General features: G+C 33.7%; 3 protein-coding genes across 6 annotated transcripts; 2 read left to right on the top strand and 1 right to left on the bottom strand.

Annotated features, from left to right (window-relative positions):
* Positions 1–654: 654 nt before the first annotated feature.
* LOC106366047 lies at positions 655–8,857 on the top strand. 4 transcript variants are annotated; one of them, XM_013805599.3, is made up of 21 exons: positions 662–1,071; positions 1,574–1,636; positions 1,743–2,005; positions 2,077–2,176; positions 2,258–2,335; positions 2,468–2,527; positions 2,653–2,757; positions 2,912–3,022; positions 3,232–3,273; positions 3,361–3,456; positions 3,539–3,672; positions 4,531–4,799; positions 4,885–5,006; positions 5,075–5,117; positions 5,215–5,306; positions 5,708–5,756; positions 5,845–5,915; positions 6,012–6,125; positions 6,227–6,327; positions 8,521–8,566; positions 8,680–8,857. In XM_013805599.3, the coding sequence occupies exons 1-21, from the start codon at positions 898–900 to the stop codon at positions 8,728–8,730; spliced, it is 2,184 nt and encodes a 727-aa protein (XP_013661053.2). In that variant the 5' UTR covers positions 662–897; the 3' UTR covers positions 8,731–8,857. The 4 variants fall into 4 exon arrangements, with proteins under 4 accessions (XP_022572844.2, XP_048595402.1, XP_013661053.2 ...); XM_022717123.2 differs by having other exon boundaries at positions 655–1,071; positions 5,845–6,125; XM_048739445.1 differs by lacking the exon at positions 8,521–8,566 and having other exon boundaries at positions 659–1,071.
* Positions 8,858–10,954: 2,097 nt separating this feature from the next.
* Positions 10,955–12,176, bottom strand: LOC106364081 (probable carboxylesterase 18). Its single transcript, XM_013803723.3, has one exon. It carries the CDS (start codon positions 12,067–12,069, stop codon positions 11,062–11,064), a length of 1,008 nt encoding a protein of 335 aa, XP_013659177.2. The 5' UTR covers positions 12,070–12,176; the 3' UTR covers positions 10,955–11,061.
* A 683-nt stretch (positions 12,177–12,859) lies between these two features.
* LOC125577738 (50S ribosomal protein L24-like) lies at positions 12,860–14,488 on the top strand. Its single transcript, XM_048739443.1, has 6 exons — positions 12,860–13,038; positions 13,158–13,236; positions 13,316–13,411; positions 13,719–13,822; positions 13,910–14,046; positions 14,169–14,488. The coding sequence occupies exons 2-6, from the start codon at positions 13,177–13,179 to the stop codon at positions 14,249–14,251; spliced, it is 480 nt and encodes a 159-aa protein (XP_048595400.1). The 5' UTR covers positions 12,860–13,038; positions 13,158–13,176; the 3' UTR covers positions 14,252–14,488.
* Positions 14,489–14,710: the final 222 nt, after the last annotated feature.

Genomic DNA, 14,710 nt, shown 5'->3' with positions numbered 1-14,710 from the left:
CTTACAGCATTATCAGCCATCTTCTCCATCGAACCTATTGTGTTTTTTTATATGGTAGAAGGTTTGGTTTGATTATAACGGACGACTTAATTGCATGGGCACATGGCGTACACACACAATTCAAAATCTACAACACATCTTCTTTTCGGTAAAGCAAAATAATAAAGACAAGAACAATCATCTTTGTTTGTTTATATAAAACAGTTAATTTTCACTTTTCTCAGTTTAAATTCTAAAAGGTATCCCTTCGTACTCACCCGTACCTAACAAACAATAGAAGGTAAAATCAATAATTGCCACCATGTTCTTCCCTGGCCCTAGCCCAGAGTGCTGGCAACAAACCTGAGTTTTTGTAAATCCAAAATAAATCTAGATTTGCATTACCCTCAAATTTCACTAAAATGAACAAATGCAACCTCAACACCCAGAAGAATAAAAAAAAGATCATTAAATGCTAGTTAGTCTCATTGGGATTCAGCCTTCAATTTCTGTTGATTATTTAACTGACAAAAAAATAATTGTTTATTTAACAAAACCCATTAAAATATTATTATTTGTAAACTAAAAAGAAAAGTTTTGACAAATGTTTAAAGTCAAAGGTCAGCGCACACTCCGAATTAAAATCAGACAGAGACAGAGACTGTTTGATTGATTGAAGACGACGACAACAGGGAGGGAGAGGAGGAAAGTTTCCTCCTTTCTTGTTCAAATCCAACTTTTTCTTTTTCTTTTTCTTTGGCTTTTTTCGTTACCGCGTGATTACGAATCTCGTCCTTATCAACACTCTCATTTTCCTTATTTTCCTTTGAAATTTCCTTGCTTAAACGCGTTCAGATGAGCATTAAAGAAGAGCAGGGGGAAGAAGAAAGTAGACTACTTTCGTCCAGTTTCTGAGAGATGTTAGCGTTGAGCAAGGGGGTGGAGAACGGGCACGTGGAGAGACTTGCCGTGAGGTTTTCTCAAGTGGGTGTTGAAGACTCTTCTCGCTTGCTGGAGAAAGACTTCAAAAATGATAACTTGTTGCTGGTCATCAAAGCTGTTGAAGCTGCTGAAACCACCATCAAGCACCAGGTCTGGTCTCTCTTTCTCTATCTCTGTGTCTCTCTGTTTGGGACTGGTTCGGTTTTGTGGGAAAGTAGTACTTCCCTCATTCACTCCATTTGCTGGAGTTTTGTGTATTGATTTGTGTATTAACATGTCTGATTTATTAACCTTGGGGAGAGAATAAACAATGTTCAAGAATTCGCTAGACGGTGGTTAGGTGTCTTATAGAGGCTTATTGTTTAGGCGGACGTCTAAACCGAATTTTTTAATACTTAAAACCAATTTTTTTAAGAAGTCATTTTAGAAAATTTGTTTTGCTTAGACCCGATTTGCTGACTAGGCCGATTTTTAGAACACTTAGAATATGTATCTGGATTGTAGAATTTGTCTCTTGTGGTCCCTTACCATTTGCCACTGCACGTTTACGGTTCAATCCTAAATCTAGAATTCATGTGCAACTAGCATATGGTTTTTGTTTTGTCATCTGAGTGTTTTGAGGCATCTAAGAAAGTGTTCTTTCTCTAAACAGGTGGATGAGAATAGCCGTTTAAAGGCTGAACTTCAGAGAAGTACTCTTGAACTTGCTAGATATGTAAGCATTTTGGTTTAAAGAACTAGTGTTTCTCTGAGTATCTTTTTTTCTTTAGTTACTTGTGGTTTACATGTTAGTTTTGCTTTTATTCTCTATCTTTGCCTAGAAATCAGATGAATCCTTGCTCCAAACATCTAATCCTGGAGATCACTCAAATACTACTACTGTCTCTAGCTTGGCTCACAGGCCAGTTGAACGTGAAGAGACTGTGATCAAAGCTTCAGATGCCGATTCATTAGGCATGGTTGTTGTTCACAACCATGTGAATTCTAATGGCGAAGAAGCTACTGTGAGTAATCGTTTCCAAAGCCCATCTGAGCAAAATATGGTTAATGGCATTGTCAAAGGAGCTAGTCCCTCTCTTATGAGGTACTGAAACTCAAACTACCACTCTGGTCCATGAACTCAAAGTGTGATTCTCACGGTTCAATTTCTGATAGAACGCAGTTGGAAGGAGCGCATGTTACACATTTCAATTTATCTACTCATGGGTTTATGCCGGTTGGAGAAGTAAATGATTCGGACAATGCTTGGAAGCAGGTCTGCATCACACTTGCTATGTTATGATTTTCTTGGTGTAAAATGAAAAATTATTTGCCTGACTATGTAAACCTATGCCAGGACCTCATTCACAAGGTCCATGAAAACGAACAAAGAATTTTGCACTTGAGGAGATATCTTACTGATTGTTCTGTTAAGGTGAGTCCTTAATCAGATGACTTGATCAGATCTATAGCCTTTTACGTTAACCGTTTGTTCATCCTTGCATTCTTTTTATTTTATTTTATTTTATGCCAAAGCATGTGACTAACATTGTAGGTTTCTTTTTAGGAAGCTCAAACTCGCAATGAAAAATATATTCTGGAAAAGCGAATGGCCTACATGCGTCAGGTTGGTCTTTTCCTTCTTCTTCTTTTTTTTCTACATACCTTTTTTTTTCTTCATGTACTGAATCTTTTCAATTTGGAAGTTGTTTTGGGAGCTCAAATTTTTTTTTTTGGGCTGTTGTAACACAGGCATTTGATCAACAGCAAGAAGATCTTGTTGTCGCTGCATCAAAAGCTCTCTCTTACAGACAAGAGATAATTGAAGAAAATATACGCCTAACATATGCCTTACAGGTACTATCATCTTGTATCTTTGGTACCCTTTAGAGTGAACACTATGAATGATTGAATTTGCAAAATTTGGATTTGCCTCTGGCACCTCAGTGTCGTCAACATTTTGGACCACTTCATAGTGCGACTGAGCCTTTCTTTCTTTCTTTTTTTTCAGGCTACACAGCAAGAGAAATCTACATTTGTATCATACTTGTTGCCTCTTCTATCTGAGTATTCTCTACAACCACAGGTTTCTGATGCACAGTCTATTGTTAGCAATGTGAAGGTCAGTTCCAGTATCTTAAGTGATGTCTCTTGTTATCTTTTCGTCTTTCTGTCATAACTTTTGTCGGAATATTAACATTTTTGTTTTGTTATTCTTTTGTAAATATTTTGCTTTTAGCTTTTATCTTTGATTTCTAAATAACCTATTAGTTTGAGGTGTTTCGTTGCATTAGTGAATAATATTTATAGATATGTTACATTTGTGTTCAGGTTATATTTAAGCATCTACAAGAGAAGCTCCTTCTTACTGAGGTATGTTTACTGTTTCCGTGTCTGCTTCATTTTCGGTTGCACTGACCTTTGATGAATGATTCTTTATAATTCTTTATTATGCACTAGACAAAGTTAAAGGAGTCAGAATATCAATTAGCACCTTGGCAGTCAGATGTGAACCACTCAAATGATTCCCCAGTTGGTGTAGCGTTAACCCACTCAGTACTTTCATATCCCTCAGTGTTGTTATATCATAAGCTTTGAAATGAACTGAGTCTTATATTACTTCTTGTGTTTTCACCAGACGAAGGATTCTCTATATGATCAAACAGCCATGGAGTGGGATTCTAAGCGCTGGCATCAAGATGAGCCAGGTAGCTCAACTATGAGTAGTTTCCAGTTTGATGATTCTAGAAGGTTTTCGCCTCTAGTGAACGGGTTAGTTTTCCACTGCATAGATTGCTATTTCAAACAGTATCCTCCAAACTACTAGCACAAAAAACTATAACTAATCCATACCAAAAGCCGGAACCGAACTAACCAAAATTAACCGAACTTATCCGAAATATCAACAAAATATAACCGAAATAAAAAACTCAAGTAGGGTTTTCAAAAACCAAACCGAACCAAACTTTATTTCGGGTTAATTCGGTAAGATTTATATTGAACCGAGCTAACCAAAAACCGAACTACCTGAACCCGCAGGCCTATATCATAGGGTTGGGATCCTTCATTCACTTTTATATCATCCAAATAACTACAAACAAAACATTTAGCTTCTTCTCTTTCTTAGAGTTGGATCTAATCCGGAAGACTGACTTTGTTACCCATGAGGGGAGAAAAGGAGTGATGGCTACATCTTGCCTCTTTGTTTGTTATTAAATCTTAACTTTTCTTTAAAAAATTAAAAGTCATTTGATTCATTGTGATTGTACCGATGATTCTTGACTTATAAAAACAAGCTGAAAAGTCATTATATTTAATTTGGCAGTTAATCTTGACTCTTGAATCTTTGTGCTGACCCTGCAACTTCCTTGTTATTGGCTAATTATTCTTAATACCCCCTCTTCCTGCACGTTGATTGTTCAAAGGATTTTTTTCCTATGCTTAGTTTTTATAAATTCATGTCCCATCTGGGAGACATGATAATCTCACTTCTCAAAAGAATCAGATTATTCATAGACCAAATAAGGTGTTGTTATGACTATAATCATTTTCTAGCTTCTTAGTGATCTCCTGGTTGTATGCTTACTGAATAGTAGTTTAGATGATTAAATGAGTTTTTATGTGTACCAGTCACTTCCCAGGTTTTGAGATGCCTCAGCAACAACCTGGTACGACTAGTGAAGATGAATCTCGTGGCTGGAAGCAAGTAGAGGACACTCCAGCTAAGCATGTTCAGTTTCTCGAGCCTCTCAGCAAGATAGTGATGGAAGATGCAAAAGGAGAGTCAGATAATACCAAAAATTCACCATATGTGCCTGCGTTTGATGATCCTCCTAGCTCCTCAAATTCTCCTCTTTTGTCTCCCGTTCTTGAAGAACCGTCTTCCTCATCCGATGAGGGTAAGGATTTAATCATAATGGAAATATTAATAATTCATTTTACGGTCTTTCACTTGTCTCAATGTTTTGAACTACTATTCGACAGATGAGGATGATGACCCGTTGCCAGCTATAGAGGACCTACAAATTTCAGGAGAGCCTTATCCTGGACATGAGCTTCAGGCGTGTGGTTACTCTATTAATGGAACAACAAGCTGTAATTTTGAGGTAGGTAAATGTTTTTCTTACTTGTTTTGAGTTGCATCTAAATCTATCTTTCTTTTCATGATTTGCAGTGGGTGTGTCATTTAGAAGATGGATCTGTGAATTACATTGACGGTACATTTCTCTCCTGCTGACAATATCTTTATTCTGGAAGTTTATCTTTCTCTTTTGTTTCTTTTAACTTGATATGGACATATGAACATTAATGCAGGAGCAAAGCAGCCAAACTATCTTGTCACTGCTGATGATGTTGACTTATATCTTGCTATTGAAGTTCAGCCTTTGGATGACAGGAACCGCAAGGTTAGTATCTTTTTGTATGAATGAGATTCTTCTTTTTTTTTTAGAGTAACTCTTTTCTGCACTGTTATAAAAATGAGGCGCCTAGGGGTAAATCGGATCTGAACAAAATCTTTTCAAACCGATTTTTTAAAACATCAGTCTATGCTTTCAAAAAAATCGATCTAGGCGCCCGCGTAAACAATAATCCTCAATAAGGTGTCTAACCTCCACCTAGCGATTTCTTGAACATTGCTTTTCTGTGAAAATCAGAATAGACTTCATGCTAAAAGCTCGTGAGAAGATAAGATTAGCTTTTAGCATGAGAACTGCTTTTGGTGTTCTTACAGTATTGTAGCCTGCAGACTTAGTTTTAATTTTTCATGTGGTTTGCATTAATCATTTGCTTTACATTCTGATTTCAGGGGCAGCTTGTCAAGGTCTTTGCCAATGAAAATCGGAAGATAGCTTGCCGTAAGTTTATCCATAAGTGGTTCCCTTAAATCTGAGACGTGCTTGGAGTACATATAGGTAGCAGTAACCCTCTTTTATATTTTCACAGATCCAGAGATGCAGAGCCATATAGAGAAGACTCTTCATAGTGGTCATGCTTCATACAAAGTTTCTGTTTCGGTATTAACATTTTCTATTCCAACTCCTATGTTTGGGATATATGTATTCTTTGACCTTTTTTGGATTAATACTTCATATGCATGCGGCTTTGAACAGACTGGTTTCTTGAATATATGGGAAGAAGCTATGTTATCTATTAAGAGAGAAGGTTACAGTATCAAGTGTAGTAACGATATCATGGTTGCAGAAAAGTTCTCATCTTCAACTTCTGTAAGACCTTCTGCCTTATTTGTCTCTGTCTTTTCTTCTCATAATAAAATAAATCGCCGTCTGGGACTAATATTAAAATATTGATTCTGGTACCTCTCTAGGTAACAATCCCGTTTGGGCAGCCTGAAGAATTTGTTATAACTGGTTCTAATGGTACTGAGTATACTTTACGAGGAGATCATGGATCAGCAGACCTTTGCTGGTAAGTAGAACTCAACTTTCTTGCAAAAGTGGAACGTAGACCATAAGAACGCTTCTAGTTTGATGATCCTGATGCAAGTTGTTTAGGTCAGTTTGCGAGTTTAAAAGCCGATTTATTCAGTATATGCATCTCATCTTGGTCCATTGGTTTGTGAGCTTGTCTAAAAGTGGAATCTCAGTAAGAATTAGATAGACAAGTGTAGGGGATAGAATCACACTGTGATCCAATAAATGATACACTATTGTTCAATCTATGTCTGTTTCATATCCCCCATTATAAGGTACTAGGTGATTTTCCCGTGCTCATGCACGGATATAAATGTTTTTGAAGTAAATATACTATAATAATTGATTGCTATTTACTTTTAATTTTAAATTAATTTATAATTTGTATGCATCATTTATATTTATAATATTATATTGCTTTAATAATACATATGATTTTATATATGTTATATTTAATCGGTTTTGTTGTTTGTACAATCAATTTAAATATCATTTGCGTAATTGGGATTGCATCTCTGAATTCAACTATAATATTTTTTATTCTAAATATATTAAAATTTTGATTAATTTCTTATTTGCATTTAGGTGGTTGTTGTCTTAAATATGTAAATATATTTTATGAAGATTATGTATAACTTCAGATATATTGTGTTTAGAATAAAAAATAATAAAATAAACTAAAGTGTCTGATTCCAAATTACATAAATTAATATCACGATAATATTCTCAAGTCTCATGCATATATATAAATTTTAGAAAAAAACTAAATCGTAACAGTTAATTAATATTTTATTTTCATTTTAATATGTTTTGAGTTGTTCTATAATTTATATTTATAAAATAAATTACTATTCTAATAAAATTATATATTTTTATCGTAGTTAAATCTATGATTTTAGATATAAGTTAGATTAGTCGAATCATTCCTGTTGTGAGTATATTGAGTTACTGTTATTCTTTCAAATTCAAATGAAATATAATTACTTTTTATTATAACCAAGTCAAATCAAATCAATTTTATTTATCGTTTAAACATGTATGTATTTTCATAATATTTATCAAATTATATATTGATGTTTTTTAAAATCTATTAAAAAATAAAGTGATGCTCAATAGGAAGTTACATACATAAGTAGGTGATGCATTTTTGGAAGTTCATGAACTCATATTAATATTTACAATAATTAAAATAATTTATAAATTCTAAATAACTTTATGCCTTTGATTTATTGAATGGAAACTAAAATTTATTCTAAATAACTTTATGCCTTTGGTATTTTGATTATGTCTATATTAAGTTACACAAACATAAAATTTAAAAGAAAATTTTATATTAAGAAAACAAATAACTTTAATAATGATAAAATATAATATATCTATTTTGCAACTATTTGATCAAACAATTTTTTTTTGTCTTTAATATCTCTTAAAAATAAGCAGTAAACAAAATTGTTATTTTATTTGAAAATAATATTATATAAGTAAAATATAATTTATCAATATTTTTTTGATGTAATTGGAAGATATTATAGTCAAAACAATATATGAAAAATAAATAAAACACTTCAATAATACTAATTATAAACTATTTTTAGTCAATTAAACATATATCAGTTTATGTTTCTCAATTATTTTATTTAATCTTCTAAGAAAATAAATAGATATGTAAAAATACTTCTATTAGTTTGAATTTTTTTGTATTGTTTAAAATTATGTTTTAAAAGAAATATTATTTCTTTTTCTAATATCAAGATTATCTGTGTAAATTTTTCTTAATGAAATCAGATCATATACAAATTTATGTTTTTCATCTAAGAAAATATAGATATAAATAAAGTATTTTATTACTTAAAAAGTATATTTTATGTTATATAAAAATATTTTTAAATGTAATATTACTATTTTGTGAATTTTGTTTTTTGAAATCATATTATATATATACATATATTTTCGTTTTCAATTTTTTTTTTAACTTTATAATTGTTTTTTTAATTATAGGTATATGTTTTTGGAAATTTTTTATTTAAAAGGAAACTAAATAAAAAATAAATAATAGTATTTAATATTTTTAATTCATTAAGGGTATCTGTGTAATCAACCATCGTGAGAGTTAATATGAGAGCGACACATAGGAAATTGACTTCTCAAATAATATTATAAAGATTGATATTTTTGTTGTCTTTGGCAGCTCAAGAGATGCAATAGTACTCACCCTGAGATTGTTTACCATGAGGGTAAATTTTTTTTTTTAATTTCTAGAAGACAATGAGAAGTAATCAGCCACAATTTAGTAGAGATAACCATAAGGTTACTTACTTTTTGTTTTTGTTTTGCTAATTGGTTGCAGGCTCTGCAGAGAAAGAAGGGAAAGAAGAAAGGATTTTTGTTTAACAAATAATAGATTTTTGTATATAGTTTACTAATGGATGTGGCTTATGTCAGTTGCAAATCATTTAGATTTCCCCACCTTGTTGCCTTGTCAAACAATTTATTCATGATAAATGGAAAAAAAAAAATGAAAAACAGTTTGTATCTTGTATTTATAAGAACCCTACTAAAGTCACTTCATCACTGCAAATATTAATGCCTCTGCATTCACATTACATTCTATATTGTTAACCTGTTTGGGACACACTAAACAATTAACCTTGAAATACAACACGTGAGACTTCATTTCTTACTTTTGGAAGTTATTGTGAGAATCTAGAAGAGAGAAACAGTTCACCTAACTCAATGCAAAATGAATTGGTTTAGCACAAAAAGTCGTCTCACACCACTTATGAGGACAAATGGACGGAGAATCACATGTCTCTGTGTAGACGTAACAAAACAATACTACAAATCTCAGCAAGAGTGTTTCAAGACAAGTTAGCTGGATATAGTAAATAAGAACCGGATCGGCATTGAATCTTTGCTACCGAAATGCATTTATGCGCGCTTCACATTAACACCAAACTACCAAACAACTTGTCTTTCCTAGGAATGGACTACTTGCTGGCATTCTTGGATCTCATCATACACGCAATCAACTCATACAATAAAACAAATCTTGTGCTAGGCACATGACCAATTCTAAAATTTAATGGAAAATAAACATTTTTAGGTTAATTTTAACAAATTGTTTTGATAATAATTTAGAAAGCATACAACTTACTTATTTAATATTTTTTTTGAAAATTTTAGAGATTAAAACAAATATTTCGGCTGTACTCAGAACCGGATCTGATTAGACATTTACAATTTATTAGATTTTATAGAAGAGTGTGAAGTGTAAAACAAACAGATACTTTAAAATTGTGAACACTGGATTATAATAACATTTAGAATAATCATCTATCTTACTAAAACAAAAACTTTTGTTAGACCTAATCTTTATTTTGTAAGTTTTTAAATTAAATACAATATCTACTTTATAGTTAAACATACATTAAATCACTGCCTAACTTTTATTTTGTAAGTTTTTAAATTAAACACACACTTCTAATTTATAGTTAAACCTACATTAAATCGCTAAAATTTCTTTTTTATACTACTAACTATGTTTCCAAACAATATACATTTTTTTATACTACTATCCATATTTCAAAAAAACATTATAATTAATCTTGTGTCCAAACAATATTGAAAAATTCAAAATATTTCTAAAACAATGAAAAATAAATAGAACTTATTTATACAGGTTTAAATACTACAAAACATTTCAATCAACAATAAATCAATTAAATCAACAAATTATTTTATTTATATTTCCTAAATAATGGTTATATCATTTATTTAAGTAACATAATAATTCAATAATAGCCATTACATGAAAAGTATATATATATATATATATATAAACGTGATACATTGTACGATAAATATAATAACAAAAATAATTATAAAAATGTTCAAAATATATGTTATCTAAAGAAAATGCTTAACACTAATTGTTAACAACAAACTTAAACCAATTATAATATAAATCAAATTATTAACAAAATAAATTACACAAACAATTAAAATAAAATTAATTAAGCTATATAAAAGGAGTAATATGAACAAGAAATATTTATAGTTCTTCATTATTTTATATCTATCATTTTCTCTATTAAAATTATGTACAAACGTCATAATTTTATAAAATTGTAAAACAATGAATTTTAAAATTTAGATTGAAAGGTGACAAATTATGAAACTATAACAATTTAAATCAAATTGGATTATATATCGATCATCCATCGGTTCAATCGGTTAGTATCAAATTTTAGTGATTTTTTTGAAAATATGGATTTTTTTATAAACTTAAATCGAATTATCGGATCACTGGATTAATCCGTTTGACTGCGGTTCAGTTTAAATTTTAAAGAACTGAATTAAATACAAAAATATTTTAAAACACAAAATTCTCACAAATTAACAAAATATTTGTTAAGTTATTAATAATTTTTTTATATGACAATATTATGCGTTTGCAAAGTGTGGATCAAAATCTAAATACTTTTTAATCTATAAAAAATCACGCCTTAATAAATAACGATAATTTAATTGATAAACAGATAAAGCATGCCTCAATACATTTTTTAATCAAAAGCATACCGGGTCTAGATCTAAGTACTTTTTAATCTATAAAAAATCACGCCTTAATAAATAACGATAATTTAATTGATAAAAAGCATACCTCAATACATTTTTTATCAAAAGCATACCAATTCATTATTAATCGAGTTAACTAAATAATCATAAATTGTTAAGCTGAGAGTGAAGCTACGCGCTCCTCAACGAAATCCTTAATCCGCTGAACTAACTGGCCAGCTTCCGGCAACTCAGGGAAGATATAAAACGCATGGAACATGTTTGGATACTCGACTAGTGTCGCTCTTTTCCCGGATAACTGTAACCACTCACAGTAACTGATCTGCCAATCTCTCAACGGGTCGAACCCGGCCACAACCACCATCGTATCCGGATAATCCAGACCCGATATATCAACCACGCTCGGTTTCGCCGCCTCGTGGTCCCGGTTCGCTCCCTCCGGCAACATCGCCCTCCAGCACCAGTCAGTCCGATCCGGCGAAACTAACGGCATTCCGACGAGTCTCCTCTCCGCCTCCGTCCTCTCTTCTCCGCCGAAGAACGGCTGAATCGAGATAATTCCGACGAGTTTCACGGCGGCGAAGCAACGCGCGCGAGAAACTCGGATCGCCACGTTGTGCGCGATGTTCCCGCCGGCGCTGTCTCCGGCGAAGAAGCACCTCGAGAGATCGGCGTTCGCCGGGAGAACCTCGCCGCGATTCTCCTCGAGGAATTTCACGGCGTCGAATCCGTCGTCGTACTGGGCGGGGTAACGGTGCTCCGGCGCGAGACGGTAGTTGACGGAGACGACGTACGCCGGTAGTTTTCCGGCGAATCTCCGGCACACGTTGTCGTAGGGATGAGTGTTGGGGCTGAGGAAAGCGAAACCTCCGCCGTGGAAGAAGATCACGACGGGGATACGGTCGCCGGAGATGTGCGGAGTGTATAATCGGAACCAGAGGTCGCGGGAAGGATCCACGACGAAGTCGGAGGACGAGACGGAGTTGACTGGGTTGGGATTGGGAGGAGCGCGAAAATCGAAGAGGCGGAGGAAACGGCGGTTGATGGAGCCGTCGGGACGCTGAGCGTTATCGGTGAAGGTGGAGATAACGGTGAGGGCGATTCTTGTTTTTAACGGAATCGTTAGCTTCTTCTGGTGGTTAGGTTGCGACTCTGTTGCCATTATCTTCTTTTTTTTACGTGGAGGAGTTTAATGAACTGTGGTTGGACATGCACTTGACTATTTGTGTATATATATGCTCAAAATAAATATTTCCAGCTGTGTTTTTTGTTTTTTTAATTGATAAAGAGGGGAATGGTTAGAAGAACAACCAATGAAGATTATGGTTACGTGTGAAAGATATCATCCATGGAGTTTTGAAAGGAAACACGTTAACAAAAAGAAGAAAGATATAACTAAAAAATCTCGAATCTTTTGAAATACATTTTGAATATGGTTTAAGGGGCATCTCCAACTCCATTCAATTTTCTCCTAAATATAAAATAAAATATATTTTAGTTATACTCTATTTTTTATTTCATAATAGAATTTACTTCATAAACGGAGTAATTCATTCTTTGTCGTTGATTCTTTAATTATGAAATGAAAAATAGACTAAAATTGAAATATTTTTATCATATGTTCTATTTTATTTTATTTTATAGAAAAAAAATAAATTTTACATCGAAGATACTCTAAATAATCACTGTTTCTTCCAGTGTTGTGTTGTTGAAGTTATCCCCAAATCAAACATGGCCAGCGTGATGGAGTCTGATAGTAGGAGCATTCGACATGGTTTGTTGGCAATGAACCATGACATATAGACAATACATCTTGCAGGAGACGTAATTTCATGTAAGAACTGCATCAAATATTCAGTTTCATTCAATTATATAGTCAATAGCCATGGCGCCAAAGTTTGAGATTCAGGTCCAAATAATACATATTTTCCAACGGCCAATGATTTTGTTTGGGCCTGTGGGCTTTACGTTAATTGGGCCGACCAACAACTAATCGAAGTGTTATCGAAAACACTCCCGACCTTTTTCAGCACCGTCGCTAACGCCGCCTGTAGTCCGTCGTCGTCATCACATAAAGCTTCTTCGACGATCGTTGCGCTTCACTTACTCGATTAATTCCTCACAGTCACAGGTAAGCCTCTTTCAAGTAATAGATATCTTTGATTTGGGTTCTCCATGATACCATGTGGTTTCTGTGATAGAAATGTAAAAATTGAAACTTTTTGTCTTGCGTGTGATGTAATGTGTTAGGATTCTCATCTGAGAAGCTATGGGTTGGAAAGCTGCTGAGAAACTCATCAGACATTGGAAGATACTTCGTGGAGATAATGTGAGTGAGAGTACAGTCCCGTTCACACCTCTTCTTCAGTTTGGTTTCGTCTAATGTGGTGTTTGGTCTTTTTATTTAGGTAATGATAATCCGCGGGAAAGATAAGGGTGAGACTGGAACCATTAAGCGTGTCATCAGATCCCAGAACCGCGTCATTGTTGAAGGAAAGAATCTGGTGAGAGAGTTTGTCTTTGCATCTTCTTGTTTTTTTTTCTTTTCTTTGCTCAATCTTATGCGTTGGGAGTAAGAATATGTACTGATCAGGATCATAGCACTAGCTTAACACTAATCATGGAGTTATCAATCTTCATTTGGGTTCTTATAATTTGACTTCAAGCATCATTTGTTTAGCTACATAGTGATTTAACTTGTTCAAATTGAACTCTTTTCGTTTTGGATGTTCTAGCTTTGCTGCTGGGATAGTGTCTTTGGCTACTCACTGAGACCATGGTCTTTTTCTTCTTCTTCTTCTGTATTGGCAGATCAAGAAGCATATAAAGGGAGGCCCTGATCATGAAGGAGGGATTTTCACGGTAGAGGCTCCTCTTCACGCCTCAAATGTCCAAGTTGTTGATCCCGTCACTGGGTATGTATGATCGCATTTTTGTACTACTCATTTTACTCAAAGCGAGAAGTTTCTTATATGTCTAACATAACACCATTTCTACCTCAGGAGGCCTTGTAAGGTTGGTGTAAAGTACCTAGAGGATGGAACCAAAGTAAGAGTTGCCAGAGGCACAGGCACCTCTGGTTCCATAATCCCTCGTCCAGAGATTCTGAAGATAAGGACTACACCAAGACCCACTACTGGTATGTAGAGGCTCAACATCTCTATACATGGCATTCTTTACTTATAGCTCCTACTATGCGCGCATACAGAGGATTAATACTTGGCAGAATCTTTTGTTTCTTGATTTTTTTTTTTTTTGCAGCTGGACCTAAGGACACGCCAATGGAGTTTGTTTGGGAGCAGACATATTATGCTAAAACAGGAAAGGGCATGCCTGATCTTTGAGTCACCTACCTTCTTTTACTGTTTCCGTTCCGAAAGATGTTGCTGCTCCCAAAAAGATTATTTTGCCCCATCCATTAATGTTTGTTTAGGTTCAAGATCTGTGAGATGGGGTTATGTTGAAGAAGCTGATGAAGTTTTATTCTTGTTTCGTTACAACTCTTGCGAACTTTTCAAGGTGCAAAATAAAAACATTGGGAGAAAGATTCACAGTACAATAATATTCAGCATTCCCTGTTAGGCCTGTGGTTTTTAATTGAGCCGAAGAAGCTGAACCGAAATTTAGTTTTTGGTTCATGTTCGGTTATGACCGATCGACACATTTCAACATTTATTTGGTTATTAATTCGGTCTGGCAATCAGCATTTTAAACTAAATCAATTTATTCCAATTTTTCAAACCAAATTAACACTGAAATTTAACCGAAAATATATTTTCAATTCTATAACAAATTTGAAAAAC

This window comes from Brassica napus, chromosome A9 (genome assembly GCF_020379485.1).
Source record: "Brassica napus cultivar Da-Ae chromosome A9, Da-Ae, whole genome shotgun sequence".
NCBI lineage: Eukaryota > Viridiplantae > Streptophyta > Magnoliopsida > Brassicales > Brassicaceae > Brassica > Brassica napus.
Note: the sequence above shows the minus strand (reverse complement) of the source record. Positions and strands in the feature narration are given on the sequence as shown.